General features: G+C 34.9%; 1 protein-coding gene across 1 annotated transcript in view; it reads left to right on the forward strand.

Moving 5' to 3' along the window:
* DCHS2 (dachsous cadherin-related 2) overlaps positions 1-12,115 on the forward strand; it is a 320,767-nt gene that overhangs the window by 299,113 nt on the left and 9,539 nt on the right. The window contains exons 12-15 of the mRNA XM_074231573.1: positions 2,499-2,710; positions 4,801-4,952; positions 10,322-10,452; positions 11,646-11,932. Of these exons, the coding sequence (XP_074087674.1) occupies positions 2,499-2,710; positions 4,801-4,952; positions 10,322-10,452; positions 11,646-11,932 (782 nt within the window). The remainder of the gene's footprint in view (positions 1-2,498; positions 2,711-4,800; positions 4,953-10,321; positions 10,453-11,645; positions 11,933-12,115) is intronic.

Below are 12,115 nucleotides of genomic sequence, written 5' to 3' on the forward strand. Positions count from 1 at the left end.
TTGGAAGAGGATCAAACTATGATCATCAGCACGATTTCCATTCACTTTTGAAAATTGGATAACTTTGAATGTGAATTCAGCACTGGAGGAAAATCTTTCCTGAGCCATTTCTGGGCAGAATGTGGCAAAATGTAACCTAATATACCAGTAACAAGTGCGGAACAATGAGTGCAACAACAAGAAGCGCAAAAAAAGTGGGAAATGCAAGTAAAGAAATCGACAATAAATGCAAAAACATGCAGGGAATGTAAATTTTAAAAATCTACATCCACTGTATAAGATGCTCCCAGATTTTAGACCCCAAATTTTTTTGAAAAAGGGCACATCTTATACATGGGGAAATATAGTAGATAGGTTGATTGATAGATGGATAGAGAGAGACTAATAATTAGAGCTAGATTTGTTTAATCACTTTTTAAAAAAGAAAAGCTAATTAATACCAATACTGGAGTTGTTCCTTGTGGAATTGTGTGTGTTTGTATGTATGTATTTCTACTTTAAGAGAAAAATATCAGTAACATTCAATTTACTTGCAGTAAAACACAATCATAGCTAGGGATTCAGTGCTTGTTCATCACACTGAACATAAGAACTATGGCAAATGATGTCTTCTTCCTACTTGGAGAAATAATGATTTCAGGCTTCAGACCAAAACTTATTCTTGCTGGTGCAATGCAGAGCCTGCTGCTACTTTTGAATTCACAACCACTAATTCCCTTTTGAAGTACCAGATAAATGTTTTTATGACTAAGGGGAGAATGTCAGCCTAGTGGGCATACCAGCCTTGGACTGTTCCACAAATTGCTTCTTGCGCGTCTCAGTTTGCAAACCTTTTGTGGCATATGCCACTTGTTACACCAAAAATAAAACAGAGCAAGGAAAGCATTAGAACCGCGGAGCTGCTCCAAGTGCAAAATTCCAATTATCAAAGCCCCAACACAAGCCTTTTATTTGAAAAATGCTCTTTGATCTGCTCTGTAATTGGCACGTTTTCTACAAAGTGACATCGCAACAATTTTATATTGCATTTCTATTATTATTTTTCCTACATAAACAGTAACAGAATATGATACCATGACAAGTGTTCTATTGTGGATGGAAACAAAGCCCAGGCTGGGCGCCTTCCATCTCAGACCCACCTCAGACTGGAGCTCCTCTGAGCTGTTGGGGCTCCCTGCGCGCCCCTCAGACATGTGGATCTCAAAATGGATTGAAGACCACTTGCTTTCATCACCAACCCATCAAAAGACATCTTAGCAATTCTGTTGCTGCCACATGTGAGGTCTGCTCCAAATTTTCTGTTGGGGACATTGTAACAATTGACTGTGGTTAGGGAAAATGATTGGGTTTTGATTCTAAAATAGTAACCAATTTGGATATGAAAATGCAAAAATAAAAACTAATAAGAAAAAAATTGAAAATAGCATTTTGAGTACCCAAGGCCAGGGTATAAATGAATTCCTAAAAATACTCTGTTTCAAAAGCGGAACTTCTTTGTTGTATCTAAATAGAGATGCTATTCCCTGAATGTACCAGCAGATTTCTTCTAGCTTTCATATTTTCTTGACTGAATACTTTATTTTGTTAGAATGAAAACTTTCAATGAGTCTGGAGCATTGCATATTAAAAAAATACTATTAACTAGTGAAACTGATTTTTTTTTCTCTCTCATTTGTTTTTTCCTTTTAAAAAATTTCATTGTTTCAGATCTCTTGAAGAAATGAGGTAATATAAACTGAGATGATGTAAGAACAAAAGATAGCAATAAAATCTAATTGAGAAGGGTAGCTAGGTGGTGCAGTGGACAGAGCACTGGCCCTGGAGTCAGGAGTACCTGAGTTCAAATCTGGCCTCAGACACTTAATAATTACCTAGCTGTGTGGCCTTAGGCAAGCCACTTAACCCCATTTGCCTTGAAAATAAAATCTAATTTAGGGCAAGGATATCTGAGAATCTTAGACTATTCCATTGTGATTTTTGAAGGCTCCTGGAATTAGGGATTTAGGTTGTCCTCTTCAGGGTCTGAAGGGAGATGGTGGTCAAGTTGTTGATAGGTGGTATGATAGATGGCAGTCCAGTTCTCCTCTTGGTGATGGCTTCTGAGTAGGACTGGAAGCAGGGTTAGTCTACAAGGAATCTTTGACTTCAGAGTAGGTACTGGTCAAGGTGGCGGTGGTGGTGATTTAACCTTTGGCACATTCCACTTTATTCTCTTTGAGGGTACCTTGCTGTTGTTACAGCTATTGGTGCCATTTGGTCAGCAGCTGGTGAGGATAGCTATAAAGATTTTTAGGAAACCATAAATCCTGAAACATTTGGGGGGAAAAAAGGTAATTAGTATTATTTAGTCTCTTGCTCATGCATATCTTCAGTTTAAATATACATTGTAAATTTATGTAATAGCCACTTTTTAGGGAGTGATGCCTATGAAGTGCCTCTTTCCCATTATTTTCATACTAGATCTGTATACAATTATGATATACTTTTGTTTCTTACAGGTGAACTCACTGTGAAGGAGCCAACGTTTCTTGATTTTGAGATCAGAAATGAAATTACCCTCATTATTTTGGCTGAAAGTGATGGGGATAAAACTCATTGCAAAGTGGCAGTCTTAATAGAAGATATGAATGATAATGTGCCAGTTTTTCAGCCAAGCACTTATCAAGCATCAGTGTCAGAAGGCCAGCCCTTCAATACACAAATCATGCAGGTAACATAATATGATTTTATAAACTTTTTTCCCATGTTCATCAAAGGAGTCTCTCTATATTGTGGAAAATCTCTTAAGCATCTTTAAGGTTCGAATGGACATCAGCGTGTTACAATGAAAAGAGCACTAGATTTAAAGTCAGAAAATTGGGATTCAAATCTTGGCTCTTATAACGTATTGTTCATATGACCTTCAACATGTCAATTGAAAGCTCAATTTCCCCACTGTTTAAACTAGGCCTCATTGTCTTGAAGGGTTCTTATAGATCTGTATCCTATGAAACCACCTCCAAAATAAATGGCAGTCTAGATTGCTCCCTCAGATATCCCCCCCGAATAGAATGACTCTCATGTAGGGATGTACCAGCATACTCTTGAAATTCTTATTGAACCTTCCAGTGTTGTTATTTTGGAGGTGGTTTCAAAGATGCATGCAGTCTTAAAGAGCCCTTCAAGAAATCAAGCCTACCCTAAACATTTTAGAGATTAAGAAACTGAGGATTCAACTGACATGTTGAAGTAGAATGACCTGCATTAGGAGAGGGATCTTTCCCACCTAGGAGTTCCCAAAATCAGTGAAATATAAGGTCTAGTCACATTCCCATTCTACTGGATATTCTATTTCCTTTAAAAAATAAGGGTGCTTTGGGACAAATAGTTACATTCTTCTTTCTTTCTTTACTTTTTTAATAAACTTTGAATATCTCATTTTTCAGATTATAACCATTTTTTCTGTTTTATAAATCTGGTTGTCAACCAATCCAGGACTTTATTATGAAATCCAAATGTAGCAGAAAATCAAGTCACCATAGGTTTTTTTTTTTTGCTTTTAGAGGGTCCAAATATCAAAAATTCAGAAGGTTGTTGAGTATTGTTGGTTCTCATATCCACAAAAAAAATTTCCATGTTTGAGATGTAAATTTGTCTAGAAAAAAGATAAGAAGGAAAAATATATCAGAAAATATGTTTTGTTATTTAAAGACTTTATGTACTTGTCAAGTAGTCCAGCTTAAGGAAAAGAACACCTTTATAAGTGTCAAAAGACCTGGGCTCTTCTCTTAGCTTCTTCACTGCTTCTACCATGCTTTTGTCTTATTAAAGATTTAGAGATTGAAGACAGAAGATTTAAGGCCGCTACATAGGTAAAAGAATTTGCAGCTCTCTAAGATGTTAGAACTATTCAGGATTTTATTATGGTAAAAATATTGTAACAAAAAAAACAGGCCAAAATTAGTAAGAAAAGCAGTAAGCACTCTGAGGATAATAAGCCAGGTGAAGTCTGAGAGAGAGAGAGAGAGAGAGAGAGAGAGAGAGAGAGAGAGAGAGAGAGAGAGAGAGAGAGAGAGAGACCTCCACCCATTTAACAAGATTTAATAGATTTAATAGCATTTAAGATTGTAGTTTTTGTTTCTTCTACATTCATAGTTCTCTACATCATTTCCCTGTATCAATGCCATCTCTGGCAAGTTTTTAGAATGAAAGCAAAACTATCGTCAAAGAATATTGTAGTTATAAAATTGTTTTAAAATGATTGAAACTAATCTCTTATAAAATCAGATAATAGGCTAGAAAGATTAAGGGTTCTGTCAGGATTCACAAAATCAGTAAGCATTTGACCTAGTATTCAAATCAAGGCCTTCTAGCTTCAAGTCAACTTTACTGGTCTCTGAGTTTCCTTACCTAAAAAAAAGGAGGCAGTTATAGTAGAACACCTTTGAAGTTCCTTCTAGCTCCAAGTTTCTATGTTCTACCTTAGTTTTTGTTGGCCTTCTTTTCTGGTCTACCTACTAGTTTGGGCAACATTCTATTAGAACCTTCAATTCAGGAATAGAAGAATATTCAAGGAAATTAAACTTTTAATTTAAAAACAATTTTTTTTTAAATTAAATGTTTCTCCATTGCCCAAAATTCTGAATCAGTTGGTTGTTATTGTTGTGGTATATATGTGTATACACACACACACACACACACACACACACACACACACACATACACAGATGATATGCTGGGAATAGCCACCTCAATGAACTCACAAAATCCTTTGACACAATGTAACACATATAGATTAACCAACAATCTGTATTCCCATAGATTTTTGCTGCTGACCTTGACAGTGGATTGAATGGACAAATTGAGTATTCAATCCTCTCAGGCAACCAGGATGAAGCATTTCAGATTGATGCAACGAGTGGTGTAATAGCAACTAACACAATTCTGGACTATGAACTCACCAATTCCTACAGGTTTGTCCAGGATTTGGAAAATTTTAGTAAGGCTTTTGCTCTTGTTTCTGAACTTCCTGTTATTTGGGATTGTAAATTAACTTTTACCACATGCATTTAATGGTTGAAAGGTGCTTTTTTCCCCTTTGAATACCTATGTTGATGTGTTAATTCTTCAGGAACCATTTGCCTTTTGAGTCTAGACCATTGTTTGTTTCCTCATCCCTTTTAAATATAAATAGAGTTGATATAGAGCTTTGTGGACTTAAAGGTGAAGAATTGTTTCCTTGAGAGAGCTTTTAACCTGTTTTATATATCCAATCAATCAATTGAATGAAAAACATTTTCTAGTACCTACTAATGTTTACCTCCCTGATAAGTACTGGGAAATGACAAAAATTAAATGATTTCTGCCCTTCAGAAGCATTTGGGAGAAATGACATATACATATACATATACATATACATATACATATACATATACATATACATATACATATACATATACATATACATATACATATTTATATCTATATATATCTATATCTATATATATATCTATATCTATATATATATACCTTTAAGAAAATACAAAACATATCCAAAATGATTGGGGTGGGGGCTTGCAGCAGACAGGCCTCCTAGAGAAGGCAACTTTTAAATCTGTCATTTAAAGGAAGTAGGGGTCCTTCTTAGCAGAGATGATGAGGATGTACATTCTATGCATGGAAAATAGCTTGTTCAAGAGCAGAATTAGCAACTGGAATGTTGTAAGCATTTAGGCAAGATGATAGAGTTCACCAAAGGAAAACGTAAAATAAATCTGGAGACGTAGGCTGGAGTATGAAACTTGAAGAAGCAAATGACGGAGAGGCAACTAGAAGTTTTTCTAATAAATTAACTGAGATCATTAAGGGTGGAGGTGGGGGGTAGGGGATAGTTATATATCAGTCGTATTTTTAATACTGACAACAGAGGACTCTTTTGGAAACAAGTGGAAGGAAAAAATGTTCCCTAAGATTTACATTGCCAAGAAGGAGAAATCAGTTGCTGAATTTAAACTGGGGAAGGATGGATGAACTCCATTGCCAGCATCTAATGCTGCCAACGTTTTATAATTAAAACCTATGCTGGGCTTTCATTTGTAAAACATGAGGGCACATAAAGGCCATGTGAAGGGCAGACTTCCAGTGATTTGGAAATATAATCCTCAAGCTTGAGTTACTGCATCATTTTTTAAGGACTGATTTTTCAAACTTTATTTTTCCATCTGTAGAAAAGAGTAGAAATAACCATTTTAAACTCAGGACACTGTTGATTTTGGACCATCTAAATTCCCTTGGTGACTTCTGTCCTAACATTTAGGTCATCTTCTTGATTCTAGTGAAGTATTATTGATCCATCCTTGTGATCAGAGGGTTATTTGAGGTCTATTATGTAAGGGATATCTTTGTTTTAGCCAGCAAAATAACTTACCAGGAAAAGAGTACTTATCCTAAAGGAATTAGGGAACGATATTCTAATTTTGGATGAAGTCAAGAATGTTAGCAAACCCTGGGATGGGGTCAATAAATTGCAAGTTAATGGAGGTCAGAGGAAATGACACCATTATTTTGTAACAGAATGTTACAAATGTCCTAAAGGACATTAAAGATCCTCCAGGCAAGCATGCTGTACCAAAGGTTGCTATGAGTAAGCTACTGGACTTTGAAATGACAAGTGCCTCAAGGTATTAATATAACATGATCATTGATAGAGACTACTTCTGCTTGTGAGAATAAAGAAAAGAAGAATAAAGAAACCAAATGGTTTTTAACTCAATTTCTTGTTTCAGGCTTCCAAATAAAAGGCAGAATGAGCAGAGGAGGACTTTTTGATGTCTCTGTTTTAGGAAAATTTATTAAGAGGAAGAAAAAGCATTAATCTAAATTTTCCTAGACAACTTTTATTTAAAAAGAGAGATTTAAGCCATGGAAAAACATTCTTCAAAAGATGGTTAAAATCATATTTGTTCTATATGTAATTAATGCCCATTATGACTACAATCACAGAACATAAGGATCACTGAAGAATTGAAAATCAGTATCATGAAGAGGGCAAATAATTGGTGAAGGGTGAGTGGAAACCAACTTCAACAGGGAACCAACAAATAACCACAAGGAAGAAGCCAAATTAAAAAAAAAAATCTTGAAAGAATGCATTATCAAAAAAGAAGATGATGAGATTGAGGAAAGAGTGGTAGCTAATTCATATATTCTCCTTCTGTTATATAGAAGTGAAAAATGTTTCCAACATGTTCTAATGACTTTTAAAATCCTATGGGGGGGCACAGAAAAGAGATTCCCAGGATGGACAAACAGGCAGGGATTGGGATCTGAATCATTAGTAGGAATTCACATCACTGAGCTCACAGATTCTTTTTGAGTATTTGTATGGAGACAATAAAATAACTATAGGGTAGTTAGTGTAGTGTATTTCTACTACTACAGCTCTGAGAAATATGTTTCTGACTCAGCCAGTAATTGCTGCATTTTGCAATGCAGTCAAAACAGCCATTTCTGATCTTGGTTGGTATTAAAGTAAAAATAGATTTGCATCATTTTTTTGTGTAAGGAGAATCCCCTATTTGCAACCTCAAAAAGGATTTGGGGATGGTGGTAGGACAGGGAATCGTAGCAATTCTAATTGAGAGATTGACCAGTTTAAGTTCTGATTTTGGATGTTGGCATGAGAAGATTGTTTGGCCATCATTGATTAAACAAGAAGAGTGAACATAAATGGAAAGGGACCCCTCTACAGTTAGGCAGCCTCATTTATAGTCTCTACTGAAGTCACAATTAAGGCAGTGCTTCTCCATGTGCATATGACCAATTGGATGGAAAACAACCCATTAATTTCTCAAAGACTGCCAAGAAGCTATCATAAATGACATGATGCCTCTCAGAAGTTATACAAAGTTCATCCACTGCAACTATAATTTTCATCTGTCCCTTGGGTCTCCAAGGCACTCTCATCTTGTCCTCTTACTTCAAAATGAAATATGTATTTCTCTATCAAAATTTTCTACTTGTTTTTTCACACATATATATATATGTGTGTGTGTGTGTGTGTGTGTGTGTGTGTGTGTGTGTGTGTGTGTGTGTAAAATCTCAACTCCCCCAAAACATTTTAAGGTATGAAAATAGGGCTGGTTATAGGGAAAGAACTGACAGAATATCCACTTTGATGTCTTGGCTAAGATACCAGCATAAGATTCCTTTTCTTCAGAGAAACATTAGAAGGTGATTATTTTTAGTAAAATATTTCCATATGTACCTCACTGATGATCATTGTAGACAAAATAAACCCTTCTATGTGGAATTATTTCTGTTCCCCAATTGAGCAGAACTTTACAATTCAAATCTGTGTTCTGTTGAAAGACCCTAAACTGTAATTGTATAGTAGGTAGCTTGGGTTATTTGGAAATGGAGAAGTACCCAGGGATTGAATCACTAACACCCTTGATACCCAGACATAGCAGTATAACATGGAGAAAACTACACATACCTATTTGTAATTTCATTTGGACTATTGGAAGGAATGTATAATATATATATTTAATATACATTAAGATACATTTATAATGGAAGGGAAAAAAAAAACTCCATAATGATGGAAAGGGATCAGGACAGTTAAGTGTGATAAATGGGCAGGTTCTACTGGTAAAAGCAATTTTTGGAGCTAGGAGCGCATGATGCCCATTTCTAAAATCAAGTCCAAGGGATCTTACATCTATAGATTGTAGAAACTTTAGAGATCATCTGATCCAACCTCCTCATTTTATAAATAAAGAAACTGAGGCCCAGAGAGGTTAAGCAATTTCTCCAAATTCATACAGATGGTAAATAGTAGTGCCAGGCTTTGACTCTGGATCCTGGGATTTAGATTTATAAGTTTAACATGATACCTCCCATCATCTTTCTTTCTAAATTGTAACTCTTTAAAACTAGTTAACTTTTTTTGTATTTTGCAAGTGAATGGAGTTGTGACTTGCCCAAAGTCACACACAATTAAGTGATTAAGTGTTTGAGGTCGGATTTGAACTCAGGTCATGCTGACTCCAATGCCAGTTCACTATCCAGTGCATCACCTAGCTGCCCAACCATTTAACTTTGCTAGCTAATTTGAAGTCTAATAGTACATATTTAATTTCTGCTAATTATAACAGCCTGATATCAATGAAAAGAAGTACAAGACAAGATATTAAAAGACATAAATTCTTGTTCTAACTCTGCCACTTGTTGCTGCATCTTGGATCTTAGATACCTCTCCAAGCCTTAGTTTCCTTATTTATAAAATGAGAATGATAACTATACAAACACTTTTGACTTCCTGGGGTTGCTGTGAGGATTCATGGAAGTAAGATATGTGGCAGTACACCTAAATCCTATGCAAATATTCTATTACATGATGATAGTCTTATATTAAAAATTCATATTTAAATTTACATTTAAATTCAAATGTTTTGGATATAGAGATGAAAATTCTCAATGCAGAACAACCCTTTTGAAGTTATATTTTTTCTTTTTTGTTAATATTTTATTTTTCCCAATTAACATGTGAAAACAATTTTAACATTGATGTTTAAAATTTTTGATTTCAAAATTTTCTTCTTCCCTCTCTCCCTTCCTTCCTGAGACATCAAGCAATTTGATATAGGTTATACATGTGTAATCATATAGACAGATTTCTATATTAGTCATATTTAAAAGAAAACACAAAGCATAAAAGAAACTTGAAAAAAATAAAATGAAAACTGGTATGCTTCAATCTTCATTCAGACTCCACCAGTTCTTTCTCTGGAAGTGGATAGCATTTTTCATCCCAAGTTCCTTGGAATTATCTTGTATCATTGTTTTAATGGGAATAACTAAATCATTCACAGTTGATCATCATATAATATTGCTGTTACTGTGTATACTATTCTCTTAGTTCTATTTAAGAAATTTTATTTTTTGAGTGAGATGAATAGATTAGGTCATGTTTTTAACCTGATGGTTTGGAGAAGGCATGAAAAGTGTTCTTTGAGGTATCTCTTTATCCAGTATACTGAGCATTCTTTGGGAAAGAAACAAATTCTCCAGACTGCCTCCCAGAAGTTATTCATTTGCTTTTACATAAACACGTTTTTAATCTCTTGGGGCATGTTGGACTTGATTATCCAAACCTGTCAAAAAATAAATTCCAGTCTCTCATTCTTGTGTCAAAATATATATTTCTTTTTTTCAAAAATGTGATTTGGGAAAAGCAGTGCCAAAGGAAAAAAATAAGTAGTTAGCTCATTTTTCATTTTCTTCTGGATATTTAATATTAATGTTGTTTTTCTTCATTCCAATTTCTTTCTCAAACTAGCTTGGTTGTACAAGCTGCTGATAAAGGAATGCCCAGACTTTCTGCTACAACTATGGTTAAAATCCAAGTGGTAGACCTCAATGATAATATTCCAGTCTTCCTCCCCTCTGAACAAGTGGAAGTTCCAGAAAGTAAGTATGAAAATCATAAATGTGGTTTTGATTCCTATTAATTGAAGAATCTAAAATGAATGTCCTCATTTTACTGGGTTATCCCCACCAAAAGCAATTACTCTAGAAAGCCATACTTGGCAGTTCATGTATTTAAACGTTATGTCACAGAGACCTTTGGCAGTCTAGTGAATCCTGTGGACCCTTTATCAGAATAATGATTTTAAATATAATTAAAAAGGAGTCAATTAAATTTAATTGGAATTATCAGTTTTTTTTAATGTTCACAAATCCCAGTATTCATACTCTAGTATATAATTCTCTATTTGAGTTGGGCTCTCTGGGAATTTGTATCAGTATAATGGGTCAACACCACAAAGGCTAAGTGGGTGTAGGGAGAATAATTTGTGGGAACATTTTTGTCAACTATTTTCTCACAAGATAACCCAAGACAGCAGTTCCTAGACTTTAATGCCATGGTAAAGTCTGAGAATTTTTTATAAATAAAAATGAAATAATTATGCATGTTTTAAACTTATACAAATTAATTTATATATATATATATATTAATATATATTAATTTTCCTTGTAGGTTATATGGGTCTTAAATCTGTTGCCTATGCCTGTCATTTCAATGTACTCCACCTCTTTCCCAGGCAAAAATCTATCAGACTCTTCAACAGAAGTGCTAATAAGATTGACATTTTCTCCCAGCACTTTTCCAGGGGAAGAGGTGAAGGAAGAACCTGTAGCAGTGTAGTTTTTTTAAACAGTTAATGTAAAGAAGACCCCTCCCTATCTACAAGGTGATATGTTAGAGGGATCTCCAAGAAAAAAGATAGCAGCTTCTCTTTTAGTATCAATAGAATGAGTTCCATTGATGTTATGACAGCTTTAAAATATATAGGGCTACTTTGGATAATAGAAATATTTCATTAAAGGAACTCAGAATTTTGTTATAAGAATGGTGTCTTAACTGGTACACTATAAGCTGGGATATCTTGAGCTGGGATATCTCATGAGTCTTGAGGTCAAGTAGCCTTAGAGCATCCCCCTAACAGAGAGACAAGGGTTTTTTTTTTTGTTTTTTTTTTAGTATACATTCTTCTGTTTCATGTGTAATATTCCGGGAAAGGGTCAAGATAAAAGTGCATTTGTGATCATATAAGGGAATGGGTTTTAATGATGGCTGACTACAGTTGTCACTATTATAGGTATTCCAGTTGGTTCTGTTGTGACTCGAGTATATGCTCATGACAGAGATTCAGACCCTGCTCTTGACTTCAGTTTCACCAAGGGAGGTAATCCTGGGAATAGATTCTCTATTGACTGCAACACTGGAGCAGTGATGCTGGCAAAGCCATTGGATTTTGAAGAAGGACATGAATATGAACTACTGGTTGAAGTCTCAGACTCTGTACATAACACGGAAGCATTATTCAAGGTTTATGTTATGGATATCAATGACAATGCCCCAATCTTTCTCCAAGATTTCTATCAGGTAAATGAACCTACAGTTCTATGGATACCATGACCCAAGCTCAGAAATGTAGAGAGCAGCCCAAGGACTCCATTGCCATTCAGTAATACACTTTTCTGAATATTTAATATTTTATAAGATGAGAGGTATGGTTAATGGGACTACAACTGAAAGATGAATATTTCATTTAATTTCCTTCTCATG

The sequence above is a fragment of the Macrotis lagotis genome, chromosome 3 (genome assembly GCF_037893015.1).
Source record: "Macrotis lagotis isolate mMagLag1 chromosome 3, bilby.v1.9.chrom.fasta, whole genome shotgun sequence".
NCBI lineage: Eukaryota > Metazoa > Chordata > Mammalia > Peramelemorphia > Peramelidae > Macrotis > Macrotis lagotis.